Source organism: Taurulus bubalis (genome assembly GCF_910589615.1).
Source record: "Taurulus bubalis genome assembly, chromosome: 19".
In the NCBI taxonomy this organism is placed as follows: Eukaryota; Metazoa; Chordata; class Actinopteri; order Perciformes; family Cottidae; genus Taurulus; species Taurulus bubalis.
Window position 1 is genome coordinate 2,748,326 of NC_136607.1, and position 23,184 is coordinate 2,771,509.

A 23,184-nucleotide genomic window follows, 5' to 3' on the forward strand; every position below is an offset into this window, starting at 1 on the left:
CAGATTCATTTTTCTTTGGCTTTGCGGAGAAGCCTTTAAAACACAATGTAGACCTCCATGTTGAGAAATATTTATATAAATGACCATCAGACAGTTGCTGATGAATTAAACCCTTTAAGTGTAATATATACACGAGCGCTTGACTTCGTGTATATGTAAAAGTAACATTTGAAATCCTTATTTTTTCCATTCTATTTCATACCATGTTTTATGATACTAACATAAGCAATGAGTGCAGTCCGCCGGTAGGGGCGCTGTTGTCACGTCTTCTCCCGAACCAAATAAGGAAATGACGTGCTGCAGGTTCACATGGTGCCGAGTCTCAAATGGAAAAGAGAGACATCGACACCGGACTGGACTTGTGAGAGGAAGAGGAAGAGGAAGAGGAAGAGGAAGAGGAGGGTGAGGGACCTGGCGCCGACACAAGACGAGGTAAGTGTTGTTATCAATAATTGCTTTTTAGGAATTTTACTCTGTTAACTCTGGAAACAGAGCTGTCACCAGCTAGCTAGCTGCTTGGCTAAAACTACAATATCTAACTTAGCATGTGCTGGGCCTTATTAGTGTCACTTTACATTGTAATGAACAGTATGGAACTTACATTTAGAAACGGTTATCCATTTGAAACTCAAAGTGTTACATGATAAATCATAACATGGATTATATGTATACATGTTATTATTAATGAATAGCGTTTTCAAATTAGTTAAATGTCTCATATTTTAAAGGTTCCGCTCTATTTACCTCTCCACGTGCAAGTGGCCATGACGTCGACTCCCAGCTGGAGCTGTGATAGTAGCTACGTTATTTGAGGAGGTTTTCAAATAATATTTAAGTGTGTGTAACACTTAAATACTATCATGTTTCCCTCCAATGGTGGAACACATGTAACTGTATTATGTCATGATAATGATACATGTTTGTGTTAATGGACTCATATGTGGTGTTGAAAAGGCTCTCAGTTGTGTGAAGTGTTAGATAGATACCTAATCAATAGATACCTAATCAAATTGAGCTTCAACACACATAGAGAGCACGCCTGTTGATTAGTATCTTTTGACATAAAATAAACAGGGCTGGTGTGGCAGACTTTAGTGTGCATTGTCCAGCTTCAGTGCGTGATATTGGTCAGAGCCTTGGAGGTAAAGTATGCACGCTGTCCTGGTCACAAGATGGGGGCTGACAGCTGTGTGTGTGTGTGTGTGTGTGTGTGTGTGTGTGTGTGTGTGTGTGTGTGTGTGTGTGTGTGTGTGTGTGTGTGAGTGAGAGAGTGTGAGAGAGAGAGAGAGAGAGAGAGAGAGAGAGAGAGAGAGAGAGAGAGAGAGAGAGAGAGAGAGAGAGTGTGTGTGTGTGTGAGAGAGAGAGAGAGAGAGAGAGAGAGAGAGAGAGAGAGAGAGGCTTTACATAAATAAAATATGATGAAAGGATGGTCCAAAGTACAAAAACTAGTAACCTGTGATATGATACAAAGGAAAACCAACTCATATGTTTAGTTCAAGAAGCTATTTTCATACAGGTAATGAGTGGTAGTTAGTGAACTGTGTTATCTGTGTACTATATAAGGATGGGTGACATAGCGGAAGGCGAGGCAAGCTTCTACTCCAATGCAGAAGACTACTGGAAGGAGGTTCCCCCCACAGTGGATGGCATGCTGGGCGGCTACGGCAGCATCTCCAGCATCGACATCAATGGATCCAAGGCTTTCCTGCAGAAGTTCCTTGGTGTAAGAAACCCTTTAAGATGTCATACAGCGATTCACCAATTTGAATGGAACTAATTGCTACATTTAGACATGTGTCTCATGTCAGTGTATATGGTCAGCTCTCCTACAGTGGTTTAGCAGTGCAGCCCAGTAGAGAAACAACAAATGAAACACCACATTATATTCAAATGTCAAGACAACAATATACCCAACAGTGTTATTCATCAGTGGTGGAAAGTTACCAAGTGCATTTTACTTTTGATGCTACTTTCTAATCCACTACACTTCAACGTGTTCACAACTGCGCAACACGCTGGTCAAGACCTTTGAGAAAGGGATGGAATAGACAGTGACTATATGGTTTGCATCCACTCATGAATGTGACTTTGTGATTTGTAACTCGCAGATTCACAAAAGGTTATGCATATATGACCATTTTGGTCGCAGTCTGGAACCTTGGACTCAGTGCTGTTTCAGAGCTCAGAAGCAGCATGTGTCACAGCTTTTGTGTGTTTTTTCCGTTGAAGGAAGGGGAAGGGAAGACGGGCACGGACTGTGCTCTGGACTGTGGAGCAGGCATCGGTAGGATCACCAAACGTCTACTGCTTCCTCTGTTCAAGACTGTGGACCTAGTGGATGTGACGCAGGAGTTTCTCGACAAAGCCAAGACGTACCTGGGAGAGGAGAGCAAGAGAGTGGGGAAGTACCTCTGCAGCGGCCTGCAGGACCTTGTACCGGAGAGTGGACGCTATAATGTCATCTGGATCCAGTGGGTTATTGGTGAGTCTGCCACAATGGCTGTCATCAGTAAGTAATGGTGGTAGTCAGGCATAACACATTTTCTATCGTGTCGGGAAGCTACTTCACCCTGTGATGGAATATGTTTTTTTCTAGGATGGCAAAGGCAAGTCCCACCCTACTCTGCCTCTGATTGGCTTACCTTGCTATCCTAACCCTAATGTTGCGTTCACACCTAATGCTTTACTCGCGTGAGTTTACTTGCCGGACTATTTGTGGTTATTCGCGCTAGACACACCAGAGAGGTGCGTGGCTTATCTCCGTGGTTTAGCTCCATGGAATAAGTTGTCATTTCCGCCATTCACCACTATTTCTGTTTTGTACATGTTTTGGAAGTCTCACAAACGTCGGACCATGACCAACGCCCTCTTGTCTGGATTCATAATATTTTAGGTGAATTTCACCGACTTCTCCAGGAACCGCTAGTTTGATTCAGGCATGAAAATCCCTCACCTTTCGGCGAAATTCGCCGTTTTGAAACCAAAGTATGTCATCCACGTGAATCACGTAGATCTGAAGTGTTTTTGTTTTTGGGAGAGAGGGGGTCAACTGTCCGCCGTTTCTGAGATTGGAGTGGGACACGGAAAAAAAACTGAGGTCGTGATCATCTTAGCAATAGAAGATCTTTGACGTGTCGAGTCTTGGCCAATCAGCGTTAAGATGTCTACAGCTGCTTCATTTCCCTCCCACCGGTTTAATAATAGCAAGCTAGTCAGCACGTTAGCTAACGTTGTTGGAGAGACAGCGAGTGAGATTACTGGCAGCGGAGAGTCCGTGGCAGCGTGTGACGTCAGACAGGAGAGCGGCGAGTCAGCGGCACTGGCGGTTCTACATACCGACACCTGACTACATATAAGGAGAGGACAATGGAGATTTTATCCAACTTTTATTTTAATAAAAAAACGAAATGAGTTTCCTCCGTAGGGTGGCCGGGCTACTGTTTATATTTAAGGGTTTAAGATCTACGTGTAGGAAAAAGTGTATCCTCTAGTTAATTATAATCTATATAGTTATGCGGTTATCGCTGTCACACAGAGAGAGGTGTGCATGTTCAGGTTTACTGGTGGAAACATTATTCAGTGTTCTAGACTAACAGTGACGTCTCCTCAAAGTAAAGTGATATAACAGTATGACAATGTAATATTATGAAGTGAAATGTAGTAGTAGCAAAACAATATTCAGTATAGTACAGCAGTATTGCATATTGTAAGTCTACAAAATATATATACACACACACACTACCGTTCAAAAGTTTGGGGTCACTTAGATATTTCCTTATTTTTCAGAGAAAAAACTGTTTTTTTCAATGAAGATTACATTAAATTAATCAGTAATACACTATACATTGTTAATGTGGTAAATGACTATTCTAGGTGGAAACGTCTGTTTTTTAATGAAATATCTACATAGGTGTATAGAGGCCCATTTCCACTATCACTCAGTGTTCTAATGGTACATTGTGTTTGCTCATCGCATAGAAGACTAATCGATGATTAGAAAACCCTTGTGCAATTATGTTAGCACAACTTAAAACAGTCATGCTGGTGAGAGAAGCTATACAACTGGCCTTCCTATGCATAGCATCACATCACAGTCTGTTCTTGTTTTTAGAAATGAAGGCTATTCCATGCAAGAAATTGCTGAACATGTATGTGTGTGTATGTATATGTACACTTGGGTATTGACAAAAGAAGAATTAAAACCCATAATGATCATAGTTTGTCAGCTTCTCGACCAGTGACGCTGTTCGACACTGACTCTCCCGTCACTGCCCTCCCGCCCCGCTGGTGTCACCTTTTACACCCCTCATGAGTTTGTAATAAATGTTAGACCCAGTGACAGGCTGGCATGAAATGGCTTGCATAATACTTAGTAAGGAGGCCATAATAATTTTTGACTCATGGCTGAAGTTAAGTTTCTCCAACTCTCCCCAGGTTGGCAAAAAAAGCATCTCAAAATGCATCAGATTGATGCTTTAAAATATGGAATATTTAAATTTTTCTTACGGGGGAGCATGCCCCCGGACTCCCCTAGAGGGGTAATATCTAGGGCTGCAACTAACGATTATTTTAATAATCGATTAATCGGTTGATTATTTTTTCGATGAATCGGATAAAAAAAAAAGTTTTATCAAAAACGTTCATTTACAACCCTTTATTCAAAAACAGAAGTGACAGTGCAAAACATCTTCAGAAAGTGCACAAACAGGTTGCTCCTTGAACATCCCTGAGCTGTTAATTAAAACAATAAAATGGACTAACACTTAAAACATACACATGTATGCATTTAGCATACCCTGCTGTACTGCTCCATATAGAGCGTCCTCTTCCTTAAACTCTTTCATTCTGGGTCTCTTATGACCACGACATCACGTTGTTGGCTAAGCCCAACTACGTGATTTGCTTCATTCTACTTTGAGTAAAAAAAATTTAAAAACCTGCAGCCAGATCCGCCGGTGTGCCGATTTAACGTTAACGAGTGACTGGTAAACTGAACCAGACCGGGGGATGACGGCATGTTTCACCACGTTACGGTTTTCTACAAGCAAGACTGAACTGTAACTTTAACGACAATACACAACCCAAACACGTTAGCTAACGTGATAGCAAGCTGACTAGCTTCCATTAAAAACAAGTTTGAGGAACATGAAGACGCTGATTGGCCAAGACTCGACTCGACAAAGATCTTCTATTTTTGAGAAGATCACAACCTCAGCTTTTCTTGTGTCTCACTCCAATCTCAGAAACGCTGGCCGGCCAGTTGCTCTGCTCGGCTCTTTTTTTATCCGCGACTTATTGCCCGGCGCAATAATCGCGCGATACAACGAATCGATAATGAAATTCGTTGCCAACACTTTTGATAATCGATTTTTATCGATTCGTTGTTGCAGCACTAGTAATATCCTTCTCACCTTTTTCACCCCTGACCCGTTTTCATGCCTGTTGATTCAACAACAGCAGGATGTCAGTGATGACGAACAGAGTGTCCCAACACTGATTGGCTTTCACAACATAGCGTCACACGTATTTTTCGCCCAAGCTTGCGTGAATGAGGAGACTTTTTCGCACTGCGGCGTTTGCAGAGATGCTCGCATCCAGGACTTTGCATGTAATCTACTCGTGTAAAAAATTCGCAAAGCTGGCTTTGCCATCCTACAGGGAAAGTTATAACATCTTCCTGTCTGACCACGGCAGCAAACCTTAGATAACTTGTAGCTGCTTTAGGCAGCAAGCTACACTTTTTTTCTAGGATGGCAAAGACTCTAGAAGTGCCTGATTTTCTTTTGATGATAGACTGTTCCAAAGTGTGTACTATTATCTCCATACAGTGTTTCCCCTACCGTTACAATAGGGGGAGGGAGAGAGGGGGAGAGAGAGAGAGGGAGGGCGAGGGAGGGAGAGGGAGGGAGAGAGAGAGGGGGAGAGAGAGGGAGAGGGGGAGAGAGAGAGAGAGAGAAAAAATAGCTAATTGTTTTCCACAATAAGATAGCACTTTTCTTTTTTTTGTCTGATGGAGCGATCTGGTTTACTTGAAAGGGATTGCAATGCTCTTTATTCTATTGTTTATAAAAGCACAGATGGAGTCACTAGTACTGTGAGGTACCACTATGTAGTATGTCCGTCCGTCCGTGTGCACCCCCCGAAGCTGTAAACCTAGGGGAAACACTGCCATATCTATCATTCCCTGCATCGAGATGACGTAGTCAGACACGTTGTATGAAGTAGTTAAAATCAGGCATATTGAAGCTTTAAAGTCAGAGTTAAATGCATGTTTGAGGGTCTTTATCTGCTGCACTGTGAAGTGTTCCACAGAATATCTGAGCTGTGCATCGTTATAAGTGGAATTTAAATCAAATCCTTTGCATTTGACTGCACGGATGACTGGCTCCACACGCACCTACCTTTACGTTGCAGATTGATAGATTGATGTCATGATATTTTGTCTTGAAAATGGGAAGAAATGTATTCTTTTGTAATGCGTTGCATATATTCTTAAGGTGAACAAGGGTAAGAAAGACATTTTCAGTTAATCTTGACTTTAGGACTTGTTCAGAGTACCTACTGTGGTATTACTGGCTAATTGTGGCATTCAAATGTTAATAAATTAGCACTTATCGATGGCCTCATTGTCTTGTTAGTACCAGCTGTGCGCAGGGCATGCAGTCCCAGTTAGGGAGGCCAAAATAGTTTTTTAAGAGCTTTAAATAGGTTAACATACTTGTTCATTTAACAAAGCGAAAGGTTTATGTTATTGTCTTTCTTTGTTTTGGGTTGTATAGTCTCTCACTCACTCAATCACACACGTTGCCCTTTTATTCATCCATCTACTGGACTACCGCTGGACAACATACCTGAGTGACCTAACGTAATTTTAGCTAAACCTTGTTGAGCACATTTCTTGGTGATATAAATATCTCCTTGCAGTATTTTAGCTGTGCTTGCTCAAACGTAGTTAGATACAAGTTAAGGCAGAAGTGTTGCAAAAGCCCGCAACCAAGGGTCTATGGCTATACAATACATTTACAATTTTTCCTCCTGATTTTTCCATTCAGGCCACCTAACAGATGACCACCTGGTGAACTTCCTGCAGCGTTGCCAGAAAGCCCTGCAACCCAACGGCCTCATCATCATCAAGGACAATGTGTCGTATGAGGGCGTGGTCCCTGATGAGGTGGACAGCAGCGTCTGCCGTGACCTGGAAATAGTTCATAGTCTGGTGGGCAGAGCAGGCCTCCACATCATCCACGAAGAGCAACAAACTAACTTCCCAAAGGAGATCTACCAAGTCCACACACTTGCTCTCAGATAGGACCGTTCCCTCCTCCATGGGATACGCAGTATTTGTAACGTGTTTTCTACTCTGCAATTCATTTATTGTCTGTGAAATGATCTGCAGTGCGTGTTTGTAAAGTGTTTGCTAACTCCTTACATCAGTCTCTGTGCCAATTGGTGAGTCATCTTTTCTGGGCTACCAGGTTTAAACGTACGGCCAAATAACACTTCTTGTATTAAGAATAGTTGCTAAGTCTCCAGTTCAAGATGGCCAAATTCAAGCATGCATTTCCTGTGTCAGTGTGATGTCCAGCAGGATCGCAGCTCCAAGTTTAGCTTTGGCTGTGTGGATATGCACAGCCAGCCAATTGAAGAGGAATGGTAATGGAGAAGTCCTTGTCATAGTGCAGACTACAAACTACTACATCAGTTTTACAGATTGTTTATAGATTATCAAGGCAGATGTTAACTAGATTAAGCTGCATCACATCCTGGTTCTAATGTCACTAAGCGTTTCACAAGCAGAGTGTCATCAAATAGTCTAAATTTTTGAAGACACATTTCCAATGTTATGTTTTATGGACATTTACAGCTTATTAAAGAGTGGTTTGCAGATTCATGCGTTAACACAGACTTTGTGCCTGTATTTCAATGTTTATAATTAGGGATGTCTGAATCAACTTTTCGGACCTAAGAAAAAAAAGGTTGATTAAATGAATAATGAGAAGCTGCTACCTGACTGTACACAAGATTTCAAAAGAGAAGGAAGGGTAAGAAGTTAAAAAGCACTTCTCTTCATGTAGGTGTTATATTTAGTTTGACAAACCTCATGTTGCATAACTTTACGTTACAGCGTAGCTCCAAAACAAACAAAAACTAATTTTACTGTTAGTCAAGCGAGAGAGACGTTAGATGATGGAGAGAGAGGAAAGACATATGTCTAATGATGGAACGAAAGAGGAGAGAGACAGATGACGGAGAAAGAGGAGAGAGACGGACATCAGATGATGGAGAGAGAGAGAGCGACAGACGTCTGATGATGGACAGAGGAGAGCGATAGTAAATAGACTTTACTTTTCTAGTCTTCCAACCCCTCAAATCGCTTTAACACTAATTCAGCCATTCATATACTGTTGGCAGGAGCTACCATGCGAGGGTAGCTGCTCATCAGGACTAACATTCACACACCGTAGGCATAACTATGGGAGCAATTTGGGCTTTGTTGGACTAGCGGAGCCGGGGATCAAACCGCCGATCCTCCTCTGATTGAAGAACGAGCCTGCTCTACTACTGAGCCACAGTCGAGAGACAGACATCAGATGATAAGGAAAGAGGAGAGAGATAGACATCAGATGATGGAGAGAGTGAGCGAGAGAGATGCCATGGCATTCAATTCAGTTTATGTTGCATAGCCCAAAATCACAAATTTGCCTCGGAGGGCTTTACAGTCTGTACACATAAGACATCCCTGTCCCAGGACCTCACATCAGATCAGGAGGTTAAAAAGGACAACCAGACCATGGCATCAGACTGAAACAGGAGAACAGTGCTCTTCATGCCCAGTTGGCCAAAGTGAAGGAGGATGCTGAAAAGTGATAAAAGAGTTTCACCTGGCAACTCCAACACATGAAAGACCAACGCTCAGCTCCCCCACAGTGACGAATACAGAGACGAAGGTCCAATCCTAATCTCCACCTTTACAGATTTACAGACTATGAGGCGCGCTCCCGCGAAGTCCGTGAGGGTTTAGGGCTGTCCCACTGTCGCATCGTCACATAACACATGAAATCAGAGGAATGCATTCAGAAATGATATATATATATAATATTTTTTTTACATTCATCAAACATTCCGTTTTGACAAAAATGATTAAATAGATAATTGAATAATTTAAATCTTGTAAGGAAGACGTTCAAATCAGTGAATAAAAAGTATAAAATAAATACACAATTGTACACAATATTTGTTTATGTAGTCATGGTCACGTGATATGTTGCAGCAAAGTGCTGTCCCATTCATATTTACACCAGTTCAAGCCCTCACGGCCTCTCACACTCAACCACTTAGCAGGTGACGTCAGTGAATCCCTGAGGGTTCAGGATTTGAGGGTTTAGGGGGGACATTGGGTCACAGTCTATGCCTGCCTGTGTCCCGAGCCCCTGCCTTGTCTCTGTCCTGCACCCAGTCCACCAACACTCAGCTATGCAACACTCTGGCACCTCCTCATGCTTCCCTCCACCCAGCCTGAGGAGCAAGCCCAGAAGTAGTCCTGCTGACTGACTAATGGGAAATACCTGAACACAGAAATGCCTTTTCCTGGTAAGAGGGTGCTGTTTAAACATTGCAGCACCACAGGACAGGCCATAAAGCCGTTGAAAAAGGAGACCCTTGCCTTGGCAACCCTCAAAGCCTGGTGATCCACACAGGTACAAATTACCTGCACACCCTCCATAAGGACACTGCTGATGCAGTGAGGAAGATGGCAGAACAGGCCAGTGAGGAGTTCCCCAACGCCTGCATCGTTATCTCCAGCCTGCGATCAATTTAAATGTGTTCGTTTCAAATAAGCTGCTGGAACATTCAGGGCCTCTACTCCTCAACCTTTGGGCTGAAGAGCACGAACCCTGAATTCCTAAAATCTATTGAAAATGTTGATATTCTTGTGTTGACAGAAACATGGTGTCAGAATGATGCGTTCACTCACTGATATCATGAAGCCATGGTGCCCTCTATAAAGGCCAAAACAATACGCAAGAGCAGAACTTCTGGAGGGATCTTGGTCTGGTATAGAGGAGAGCTGACCAATCACATTTCACCAATCAAACAAGGGAAGTAACACATATGGCTAAAGCTTGATAAAAGTATTGGACTAGCTGACAGAGACATATTTATGTGCTGCCTTCTTCCTCCAGCAGTCTCCATACTATGAGGACGTCTTTGATACTCTCCACACAGAGATCAGCCATTTCTAGGCCCAAGGAAATGTGCTGCTGTGTGGAGACCTAAATGCAAGGACTGGATGTGAGCCTTACTTCCTCGATCCACAGGGCAACAGTCATGTGTTTGGTCAAGCCCCTCCTACATCACACCAACCATCATCAACCGGAACAACCTTGACTGTCAAATAAATCAAAGTAGGCCTGTACATGGTGAATAGTAGGTTCAAAGCAGACTCTTTAGGGAGATTCACATACTCCTCAGCTCTAGGCTGTAGTGTAGTTGACTATGCTCTCACTGTCAGGCAGCAATCCTCTCTCTCAGACCACAACCAATTAAATGTCTACTTTAAAACATCGAACCAACTCAAACCCCCAAAAAGGAGTCCAGTAAGCAGTACAAACTCAACCCAATATACAGATGGGCTCAAGACAGCGGTGACAAATTCTTCATGGCGCTAAATTCCCCTGATCTAATTAGTAAAATACTGGAATTCAGGGGAAATCAGTAAGACACAACCACAAGTTGGTGTTAACATAGCCACTGCTGACATTAATATACTATTTCACGAGGCAGCTATTAAAACCCAACCTTGCCAAAATGAAGAGACGGCATAAGAAAAAGCTAAATAATTAAAACTGGTTTGACAATGAATGTAAAAGTATCAGAAAAAAATATCGAACTTAAAACATCGCCAACCAAGACTTACAAATTAGATTTAGCGAAACTCTCAAAAGATACAAATACACAATTAGGAACAAAAAACAAAATGATACAATTGAAAGATGAGTGGCAATTGAAAGCTCCATACACCAAAACCAATTCTGGGATATGTTGAATAACTTGAGCACAACAAAACCACAGATCCTGATTTAAGATGGTGACATTTGGAAATCACACTTTCAAAATCTCTATAGACATTCCACCAAATGAACTTAATTCAAACCACAAAATGATTAGAGAAAAACTACAAACATTAGAATTGACAATTAAAAACAATAAAAACCCTCAACTCAAGAATTGATGGAAAAAATCAAATGTATCAAAATGAAAAAAGATTGTGTTCCAGACATTAAAAATTAAACGCAAGATGAAGTGCTCGTTTAACATAGTATTATGTTTATTACACCCCAATAACTACCGTGGCGTCTGCATTAGCAGTTTCCTGGGGAAGTTATTTTGCAGTATTATGAATAACAGAATTCATAATGAATAATGATTAACAGATTATCTTGACCAACACAACATCCTTAGTAAAACTGAAATTGGCTTTCTTCCAAAACACCATACCACCGATCATGTTTATACCCTTCACACGCTCATTCAGAAACATGTACACCAAACAAATGGAAACATATTTGCTTGATTTATTGTTTTTAAGAAAGCATTTGATTCAATTTGGCATAAAGGACTATTTTACAGACTTCTGCAATCTAGTATTAGCGGCAAAGTCTATGACATTATAAAATCAATGTATTCAAACAATAAGTGTGGTATAAAAATAGGAGAAAGCTGCACTGACTTTTTCACCCAGAGAAGAGGAGTTAGTCAAGGCTGCAATCTGAGTCCGACACTTTTCAAACCAAAGAAAGAGTCCCAGTCAGCTGGTGTTGAGACTAACTGCTCATACACAGCAGAAACAGTCTCACACAAACACTGCTTTCCAAATACCAAGCAAGAGTAAACCAAATTATAAAACAAAGCAAAGAAACATATTTGGAACGCTGGAAAAAAGAAACTGAAAGTCAAAGTAGATTAGAATGTTATCTGGCCCTAAAAAGAGATTATGAATTTGTAGAATATCTCTTTTCTGTCAGGGATAGAAAGCAGATACAGATCCTGACCAAGTACAGGCTCAGTGACTGCAATTGAAAAAGGCAAACAAAAGAAATCTTGGCAACCAAAAGAAAACAGAATATGTGGTCACTGTTCGACAGGTGAGGTCGAGACGGAGATGCACTTCCTCCTAAAATGTGACAATTATACTCAAATATATATACATAAACCAGCTCAGCTCTCAAGTTTCTGGTTTCAAAGAACTAGATGACAGCTCCAAACTAAGAATAATACGGGGAAAGGTAACACGGCACATAATGCCTCACGATATATTCTGTATTGCCACAACCTGAGGGACAGTGAGTGATCAACACACACACACGCACATATACAATCATTAATCATTTTATTGCGTCATATTGGATTAAGTGGTATAAATAGACTACAACTCTCAGAACAATATGAACAGCCAGTCCAGCAAGACGACATAGGGAGGAACTTTTAAACATCCAACAATGCACGTGTCAAACTTTTTTGCCGTTTTTTTAACGAACTGAATTATTTGGCGACCCTAAAAATATTCTGTGCAACCGACCCAGTCTTTGGGAATGACTCTTCTACAGTACACTGCTGAGGTGATGTCAAAAGGTCTAGAATGAACTTCCATGCTTAAATATACTGATGTTGACTGATGGAAGAATCCTTTTTTTTTCAAAATCATTGATTGTATCATGCCGTCAACATGGTAGCAGCAGTTTGATGTGAACGTTGGAGTAGTGGGTTTAGGTCATGTCATCAGGACCAGGTCTCACTCTGGAACTGGCCGGTCCTCTCCATGGTTACCAGCATCTCCGAGGCATCATCAGAGGACATGCCTCCCTCCTGCTGGAACACCTCTTTCAGAGCGTCGCACACACTGGTTGGCATCTGTTTCGCATTACTGCATAGAAAAAAAACAAGGTCAACAGTGTATATTCACTCGGTGTTTGGACTATAAAAGAAGAATGGGACTAGAACGGACATTTCCATTTAAATCAATGTAGCAGGATGGTCAGAGCGGTGGCCATTTTTGTGTTTACGGATCTGTTTTCTTTTGTACTTGTCAAATGACCAAAGAAATAGGTTTTATGTCCATTCTACTCCTATTGTATTTCAATGGTTTGTACTGTCTCATAGTTACCATGCTTCACTGTCTTCACAGTATACTGTTGCTTGAATTCAGTGTTTGGGGGTTGTCTGACAAACTGTCTGCGGCCCTTAGACCCAAAAAAAACAATCTTGCTTTCACAGTACACTGTGAAGAAAGTGACGCAAGCGCCTTGATATGGGCATGTTTCTCATACTATGGTGTCGAGCCTATTTATCGCATACCAGGAATCATGGATCAGTTTGAATACATTAAAATACTTGAAGAGGTCACTTTGACTTATGCCGAAGAGGAAATGCCATTGAAATGGGTGTTTTAAATCAGAGAGCGACCTCAAACACACCGTAAGTGAGCAGCATCTTGGTTCCAGACCAACAAGAGTAACGTTATAGACGTTAGGCCAGCCCAATCCACGGTCCTTAATTTAATAGAACACTTGTAGGGTGACATCAAAAAGGCTGTTTCTGAGGCAAAACTAAGCAATGCAGAGGAATTGTGGAATGTAGTCCAATCGTCCTGGGCTGGAACACCTGTTCAGATGCCAGAAGATGGTCGACTCCACGCAACACAGATGTGAAGCAGTTCTCAGAAACAGTGGTTATACAACTAAATATTAGTCCAGTGGTTCACAGGAAAGCTAAATCTTCAAGCATGTTTCAGTTTATACAGAAATGTTTGAGTTCGTAAAAACAAATGCAGACATTGCAATTTTTTTGAACATTCCTTAGAAATAACACATTTGAGAAATCTTTCTTCATGTTTTGATTTGGAATAGAATGTACAGTGTTCCCAATGCATTGGCGTGTATGGGAATAAAAGCTATTATTAGGATTTGGGCCTTTACTCTGTAACGCTTTAAATGCACTGCTATTATTTTGAACACAACTGTATATTATACATAATATAATGCTGCAATTTATTTATTGTCATTTTATTTGTTTGTAACGACTTGTCTCCTGTTGCTGCCTTTTTGGCCATGTCTTCGTTGTAAATAAGAACTGCTTCTCAATTGACTTATCTGGTTAAATAAAGGTCAAATTAAAAATACATTTTTAAATAATCGGCTGCTGAAAATAGTCCCCAAAAACAAATCAGAAAATACTGAAACATTTGAATTACATAAAATGTAACTTTATTACAATGGTCACATACATATATGAGCTGTGACCTCTGCATTTAATACTTTGCCCCTTACTTAATAATGTATGCATTTCGGACTGACACAGTGGCAAGAGAGCAGCACTCGTTCGGCATCCGTCAAGAAGCTGCCGAGATGAACGGCAGCTTTTGTGTTGTAACAGGTCAGCTGCCGTCAATCGTTTTTATGATTTTAGTTGAGTCACCTGAGCCACCCGTTCTTTTCTTCGAGAAACCACGGTGTACTTATTGCTTCTTATTCATTTGATTTAATATTGATTTTGCTAGTTTTGAAACAAAATGGAACAACATACACTCTTAACAAATAATTATTTGAACAGTAATTTACAAAATATTAAATCCCAAAATATATATCTGAAAATATCTTCACTCTCCCTATGCTTAGATGTTGGTGTCAGTAGGTGCCACAAGCTGCCAGAGGAAAGCCACTTTGTCACAGGGCTGCCACTATTATTATTAACAGAGACAGAGATAAAACCCCTGTCGTGATCGCCATTGAAATTATTAAACTGTTGTAAACTGGCACCTGACAGCTGACCAGTTGGGCGAGTTGTGGTGCCTTGGACTCACCCAGCAATGTAAAAGCAGGCACTTCTGTTGGCAATCAAGTCCCACAAGAGCTCAGCGTTCTCCCTCAAACGGTTCTGCACATACACCTTTTCCTCCTGAAATACCACATTACCTTATTAGTCACAAAATACACACACCATTCTTAAGAGAAAAAATATATATGCATCAAGGAAACAAAAAAAAAATACTGTGAAAAAAAACCTCTGGTTGAGTGTTTTCTTTAAACACTATTCCACTGTCCACGAAAGGAGAGTCTGCACTTGCCTTCTTTCCAAATAATTCCAGATATAGTATTCCCAGTTCACTAGTTCTTATTTTTTGCAAATAAATGTTATGAAAATAAGATGCTGATAGTTGTTTCTGTGTCCTTAAATCATTGCAGATTCCATTAAGGCGCTGAAGCTGAAGTCAATGACGGTATCTGCCACAGTGAACTTTACGTTTGACCTACTAAATCCATTTAGTGGACGTTGTCCCAAATTTGGAAAAAATCCTTCCGGGCCTCCATGAGATAACGTGTTCACGAGAATGGAGCGGTCGGGTAGATGAACAACCCAATAAAATAAAAAGACACTGTAGAAGACGAGAGTCTATGTTCGCTGTTAATGTTTCAGACCTTTCCTGTGATCCTTCACATGTGTATTGAGTGGTTTTGTCTGACCTGGTCTCTTGAGAAGGCAGTGACGAGAGTCAGATGTCCAGTCTTCATCATGTCCTCCCACTCTGACCTGAAGTAGAAGTCTTTGGACTCAGAGCGACAGCCAAAGAACAGAATGTTGGCTAAACCGCAGGAAGACAAGGAGGACGTGAAATTATGTGGTGAAATGCCATATATTTAGAAAATAAGAGAGACAAAGTCAGAAAGGTAAAGGTCTCACCATTTTTTCCCTCAACTATCCTTTCTTGTAAAGCCGACCTGAAAGGCGCCACTCCTGTTCCAGGTCCAACCATTATCACAGGGGTGTCTTTCTCTTTGGGGAACTTCAGAGTTCCCTTCTTCACCCACTGAGGCACATACACCTCCCCTGCAACAATGTGGAAGTGATTGTCACATCTGCTCTTTATTTGTGCTTTGCCACAGACTCTTTGTTTGTAGGCTTGGGGCCACATGGTTTTTTGACCAAGGCTTATACATCATGATTTTGTAGAATGTTTGTTTTACTGTTCAAGCGTCTGCATATATGCTTCTATGGCCAGAAAAACAGTCTTTGTTTTGAAACATCTAAAAATCTAAATTACAAATCAATTAAATTAAATTGAAACAAGGATATCTTTGGAATAGTGTTAGTAATGTTTGAGTGTGTTGACCTTGGATGCATACCTAAGGACCTTAGAACTACAAATAACTGAATGTGTGCAGTAAATAAATCAGTGGCTGCATTTTTCCTTCTTTGTACAATCCCTAGACATGTATATAGTGCTTTGATCAGGTAATTATTTGTGACAGTCACGTGAAGTTACAAAAATGCCATAGTTAGCCAAATGGGTGACACATCTATTTTAAAAAGCAGATAAAACTGTATAATACAAACAGATGACAGGAAGACAATGCATGTATTGATGATTGGCTGAACGTAGATGTATGTCTGAAATGAACACACAACGTTCAGCCAATCAGAATTAAGTAATCTCTGTGGAGGCAATCTGAACACTTGTTAAATATGACGAGAGACCTTGTGCAGGGTCCAGGGAGGCTAACCAGGTGGAACAGAGGCCTCTTCTTGGTTTATACATCTTGGTTTTGTAACGAACCACAGCTACAAGGATCTGAAGCCTGTGTGGGTGAGCCTGTGTGAAGAGAGGGCTTTCATTGTGTGTCTTTACCACTCAATGAATTTCCTTTACAGCTTTGGCAAGTGAAACAAAGCATATCTTTGCAAAGTTAAATAGTTGTCATGAAAGACGAGCTACCTGGAGAGAGGAGGCGATGGAGAATGAACGAGGCTGGATCTCAAGGAATAGATCTAGGAGATAGTCTACTTTGATTTCTGATGTAGTATGGGGAAAATCTGCTAAGACCTGCAGCAGCAAGAGCACATGTTTACAATCTTCAGCCTTTATATGCATGATTTGAACATAAAAGACACTGAGACAGACTGCAATAATCTGATGAATGTGCTAAAAGCAACACTTTGACTACCTATTTTAAGCAAGATTGCCAAATGTTTCTACAAACTGAAATATATACTATAAAAGTAATATCACATGAAATCCTACACACAGTGGCTTTAAAATAAGTAAAAAGCTAAATCAAAGGCAACACAGTCAGACTTTTCTTTCTTGACAAGACTGAACTTCACCTCCATCGCAGTGCGTCTGGGCCGGTTGCAGTAGTTGTGCAGCTCGTCCTGGCCTGCCGCTGAGCTAAACTCGACCAGCTTCTGTTGCTCCATCTCGTTCGTGGCAAAGGTAGACAGCAGCTCAAAGAAGGAGCGGCGAGGCACGGCGCCGATGTCCAGGAAGCTCTCCACCAGGTGGCGGACAGTACACGGCTGAGGAAGCCTGGCTTGAACTTAGAAGACAGGGGTTCATGGTCATTTCACCACCACAGGTCTGTTAAGTCTGGGTCATTATGTATTTTTGAAATGTGGTAATTCTGCTTTAAAGCTGCACAAACAAGTATCTTTATGTTACAGTAATAGTTAATCAAATGACAGTACGTAATGTAAAAGGGGTCTAAACAGAAAACCCATCAAAAATTATCAAGCAACCCTACAGTCCCTGTTCAGACTCTTTCAATTTATTGGTTTGGTTTTATGAATAACTTTAATGTTTTAGTCTCCCACACTCATCCACTTTAGCAAGCAGCGGTTCCAGCGGTTCACAAGCAACATGCGATTAATAAACAGGTGAGAAGGCAGGGAGGGATTCCAATGTCATGAAAAGTGGAATTATGAAGAAGAAAAAAGGCACCCTATGGGTCTTGCAATAAAACAGGACATGGAAAATAGTGCCATTTTGGGGTGTTTGGCTTGCTTAATTTCTTTGCTATGAACCAAAAGTGATGGATAATGCATGCAGTGAAAAAACAGTCACACACACACACGCCTACCTGCAGTCTTGTCTGTGGTCCTGAGAGTGAACCTGGCCTCTGGGTCTAATCTCAGTAGTTGACAGAACTGCTGTACGTCCTCTGGTGTGTTACATGGACGCATCATCACCACATCACCAGCAGCAAACCTACACAGCAATACCACAACGAACGCTCAGTGTAGTGGTTGATGATACTATACCTACACAGTTACAAATGTGCTGTAGGGTTAGAATAACATTAAACTAAATGGATTTAGGGATATGTGGAACAACTTCAACACAAAACAAACAAAGGGCATTACACATCCAAAATGGTGAGATCTGAAGAGCACATTTAGAAAATCTGTACAAAAACATAAAATAAAATCTAATGAATTAATATCAATGTATTATGAAAGAAAAACTCAAAACAATAGAAGAAACAATTAAAAACAACCAAAAAAAAACTTGATTTCTCAACTACAGTACCTGGGAAGAATTGACCGCACAGACAAAATCTTTCCGGCTCAGGAAAGCTTGTGGCCCAGACAACATTACAAATTAAATGCTAAAAAGCAGCATCCCAGAGATGCAGAGTGCAGTGTTTCAATATCGTATTGCAGTCAGGATGTTTTCCTGAAGTCTGAGTGGGGACAAAAAAAACACATCTTTTCCGACTATACCTTGAATAAAAAAAACACTTTAGTAGCACTTAGTTATAGCACTTTGTAGTTTGGCCCTCTTGAAGAAATTGTACTTTGATTCTTGTTGCTGAGTTTGTACTCTAATGGTGCACTTATTGTAAGTCACTTTGGATGAAAGCGTCAGCTAAATGAAATGTAATGTGGATATAAATTAACTTGCAGTTCAGTTCCTGGCCTCCCCCTCCTCGATAGAGAGGTGAAGAGTCTGTTTTATGCTGATGTCCTGCTCCTATTGAACAAGCAACTCTGTTGTTCATTACAACAACAGAGTAGAATAGGTATGTCACAGCTGAGCCCTGGCAGTAAATACATAGAAAAGTAATGTTGTGTCTTTTATAAATCGCCCAAGATGACAGGAGCACTAATACCAGTTTAGAATGTAATCTGGCCCTAAAAAGAGATGATGAATAGTCTGAATATCTTTCTACTGTCAGAGATAGAAAGCAGAGACAGATCCTCACCAAGTGCTCAGTGACCACAGGGATAAATTCAAAGTTACTTACTCAATGTTGGATCCTGTGATGTCAAACTCGATGTGCCTCACATCTTGAAAGTGTGACATATCTGTTACTCTCCTATTGGACACTAGTCTGGCAGGAAAGGGATGGGACTGGGAGGGGACTGTCTGTTCCATGGGAATCCTCAGCCTGTCATCCATCTTCTCTTTCACATCATCCAGGAAGTGGAACGTGTGTGTTGGAGGGAGCCTGCCACAAGAGTGAAGCAAAAAGAAACTAGGATCCAACACAAAACCCAAACAGGAGTTAATAATAGGCTTGAAAAAAAACATTCAATTAAAAAATGATACTTACGGTTCATCTTCCCTCAATGGAGTCACATCAGCCAAAGATGGGTACAGAGCAAATACTTTATCCCAAAATGATGTGAGCCACGGGTCAATCACAGCGTCTGACCTGGCTCAGACAGAGTTTGAGGTAAGCAAAGGCAACGTCCACAGTTTGATTACAGCTAGGAGCGTTTTTAACATTCCCCCTTTATCCTCACTGTTCCAGACTCACTCTACTTTGCAGATGAATTGATAAATTCAAGATTTTCTTGGCTGGAAATTCGAATGTGCTTTCCTAAGAATTTTACCCATTCGGGGCTGGCCAAATAGCTAGATAGCTAGCGAGATAATTCCTCCATGAATTCATGCTACAGTTACAGAACATAAAAAGGTGCAAAAATTGCAACCAGTAGAAGGCTGTCGCTATGCTATTTATAATACAATGTGTAGACCTCAAATTATTGTTCAATATAAAAAAGAAATCAATTGTTTAGTAAATGAAAACAGAAACAGAAAGCAGTAGAGGCGTGAGTAGGACATGACAGGTAGGAAGTGGAACAGATTTGTTTGTGACCCTCGAATCAAAAGGAGAAAGTACAATGTAAAGAACTATGTAAATACCCACATGGAGGCGCTACTTGCCACTTTACCATTACACGTGTCACTTTCACATTCCACCTTAAAGTATTGTTATCTGTTTTGTCTGTGCACTTTATCTTAATTTTATATTCTATTAGATTTAATTGTATATTTCATGCTCCCATTTCTTGCACTCTGTTTATTGTGTAATGTTATGCAGGCCAAAGCCAAACAAACACAGTATTTTACTTAAGTTTGTAATGTTGTTTTGAGATATAAGTAATACACTAACGCTAATTTGGACGGAGTAATAGTTAAAATAAAAATACATTTTGCTAAAAAAAAAAAATATATATATATATATATATATAAATTAAATGAACAAGTAAAATCAAAATGATATCTAATAAGTAAAATGGTATACAAATGTAAAAAAAAAAAAATCAAAATAAAGTCATAAAACTAGCTGAAATAAAAATGTATTGCGAATATTATTTTGCCGCCCAGTTATTCAGACATGTTATTTCTTACCCCAGGTCATGTTGGTCATCTGCCAGCCCAACTGGCAGCAGCATACTGGCACCCAGCTGCAGAAGGCGCTTATGAAGCTTCTTGGCCACAAAATTGAACCTATGGGAGAATGCGGTCGACCATGAGTCATTGTGAATGTGTACTCTGAGAACTGTGAACCTGAAATACTGACTTAGGATAGGAGGAGTCCCCCAAGCCCAGTGTAGCGCAGTCCAAGCAACTCAGAGAGCCAACGGGCAAAGACCTCTTAAAGACAAACCTCCAGAAGAGCTTTGAAGAAAGTAGAGATGGACAGTATGTGAACAGTATGTGTAACAGAAGTGAACAGGTTCATGCCTATGTATTTGTCTGCATTTTGACAAATGTAATAGGTCTGGTATAAACAAGATATTTAAAATTGAAAACATATTCATTCATCAGGTGAATATTCAAGACAAGCATATCCATGTTCACCTGCATCTTGTGATTTTGTATCCCAGTTGTAGAAACACTTAAGACTAAATTAATCGTACTATGTCTTTTTGTTCTCTTTATATTACCTTCATATTGTCTGGAGGCTCTCCTTGGCCGGTGGTGGAGCACACAAAAACAACCAGAGACTCTGAGATCAAGTTTGCCTGATGAGGAAACAGTCATGAGGGCACAGAGTTTTCACATGATCCATGTAGGCTTTGAACAAAAATCAAAGACCACTGCAGGGATCTGATCCTGTGACTAGAACGGGTCCGAGCAGCAATAACTTCCCTCTCATTGCCATCCTTGATACCGACATACTCACCACGTTGTAGTTATCCAGAGGCAACACTCGAACCTGCAGCTGCCTTCTTTGAGCCTGTCGTGCAATCCTCTGGGCCGTGTCCTGGGCTGTACCAGTCTGGCTCCCATACAGGACTAGCAGACTGGGCTTTGACATGATGCCTGAGAAACACAAAGGCACAAAGTGCTCTTTTATTTTAAAAGAACGGGGACATGAATAGCAAAACGAATACTGGAAAGGAGTTAAACCAAGGAACACAAGGAGCATGAGGTGGAATACACAAGAGGAGAATGTTGGGGCCAGTGCAAATAAATGAATAATTCATCTTTTGGACACAGAGCGATCTGCATTCATAAAGAAGGCCACAGATTATAGTTGTGATGCTATTGTATTTTTTATAATTCTAGAATTTTCATTTCATTTTAATATTGTTTGTTTGCATGTGGTCATTTTATAAAGTAATGGAATTATGTTTACTTTCAGACAGTGTGGCATCTGAAACTACAGGTCCACTCAATCTGTTTTCAATATACTTAATTTGCTTAATTTGAACATATTATTATTATTTATTATTATTATTATTATTATTATTATTATATCGTAACAACACACTGAATAGCAGGAAAATAAGGTACATATATTCATATAGATAAAGTGCTTTTTGAATTATTTGACATACAGTTTAGATATGCAGAAAAAATAAGAATAGTTTTTAAGAAACACATATTTTGTATATAAAATATTTTGACAAAATAATTAAACAACTATTCCCAAACTCTGTTTTCTTGCCCTCCAATTGCAGACCAAACTTAATATTTTTTAAATGCTAGAATCGGAATACTTCTAGAAGGATTCATCCATCAATACGTTCGTTACATCGTTACGTTCGTGTCCCTGTACATGACTGTGTACCTACCGTTCAATGCTAGCAGGCTATGTAGCTGACGAGGAAATATGATCAATTATTTTTGCTCCTATTTATTTTGTTCCTTTATAAATCACATATATCACCAAATACTAATGAACCACGATACATACCGCTGCTTTCTTCGCAAACAACAGCCGTAAAAGGCTAGTAAAATGAAACAATACCTCCACTAGGTAAGACATGTAACAGTTAGCTCTTCATTCTAAACACAACGCTTCACTTTACGGCAAGACTGTTTCAAGTTGTGATTGGCTCGTGCCTTGATGCTACATTTAAAGACGCACACAGAAAATCAGAGATTCGTGCTTCTACATGACATTCCTTTACGGACATCCACTGTCAATCAACGCAAATGGAGAAGTTTGTCTTCAGGGCTTTCTGCCAGAAACTGTTTATTTGAGCCCAAATCATGATTTTTCTTCTTCTAAACCTAACCAAGTTAAAGCAATGCGCTGTTAAAGATTTCACCAGTGGTTCCTTATCGTTTATTGGCTTGTGGGCTATATGTAAAATGTATTTGTTTGTGATATTGTCTCTCCACAAAAAATAAGTTTGATTAATTCATTAACAATTCTTACAAAAACATATAATCCTTCTCCCTGACAAAAAGAAAAAAAATCTATAATCTGTGAACATGCAAATAAAGTTAATCACAGCCAAATGAAAATTTAGAAATCCAGGCTGTTGAACGAGGGAATTCAGAGGATGTATCTTTACTAGGTATCTTGACAAGGGGGTTTCTGAGTAGGTCTTGTTGTCTTATAGTGTTGGACAGGAAGGTCACACCAAGCCAGTGTATGAAATGGACCACTGTAAAGATTAATGGGAAAAACCTAGTTTTGATGCTGGCAGTACCAGACCCTTGTGCACTGACAATATGTACTTGCTAATGTAATCTGCACTTGTGAGATCATTCCCATCTACTGTGTGCATGGTGATGAGAAGCCTTATCCTACTGCTGACCTTTACATTTAAGTGCAAGGACAGGCGTGTATGTTAGATATTGGCTTGTCTGATGACTTTCTA

The 23,184-nt window shown here is 40.3% G+C and overlaps 2 protein-coding genes across 2 annotated transcripts; one reads left to right on the forward strand and one right to left on the reverse strand.

Annotated features, from left to right (window-relative positions):
• The first annotated feature begins 316 nt into the window (after window positions 1-316).
• On the forward strand, window positions 317-7,901 carry ntmt1 (N-terminal Xaa-Pro-Lys N-methyltransferase 1). Its single transcript, XM_079235203.1, has 4 exons — window positions 317-432; window positions 1,564-1,723; window positions 2,230-2,482; window positions 7,053-7,901. Exons 2-4 carry the CDS (start codon window positions 1,565-1,567, stop codon window positions 7,307-7,309), a joined length of 669 nt encoding a protein of 222 aa, XP_079091329.1. The 5' UTR covers window positions 317-432; window position 1,564; the 3' UTR covers window positions 7,310-7,901.
• Window positions 7,902-12,374: 4,473 nt separating this feature from the next.
• Window positions 12,375-21,386, reverse strand: ndor1 (NADPH dependent diflavin oxidoreductase 1; the record flags this gene model as incomplete). Its single annotated transcript, XM_079235483.1, has 14 exons — window positions 12,375-12,925; window positions 14,861-14,955; window positions 15,522-15,640; window positions 15,739-15,885; window positions 16,534-16,648; window positions 16,772-16,879; window positions 17,161-17,372; window positions 17,913-18,040; window positions 19,080-19,283; window positions 19,389-19,490; window positions 20,474-20,572; window positions 20,646-20,743; window positions 21,013-21,090; window positions 21,252-21,386. 14 exons carry the CDS (start codon window positions 21,384-21,386, stop codon window positions 12,781-12,783), a joined length of 1,785 nt encoding a protein of 594 aa, XP_079091609.1. The 3' UTR covers window positions 12,375-12,780.
• Between the last annotated feature and the right edge of the window lie 1,798 nt (window positions 21,387-23,184).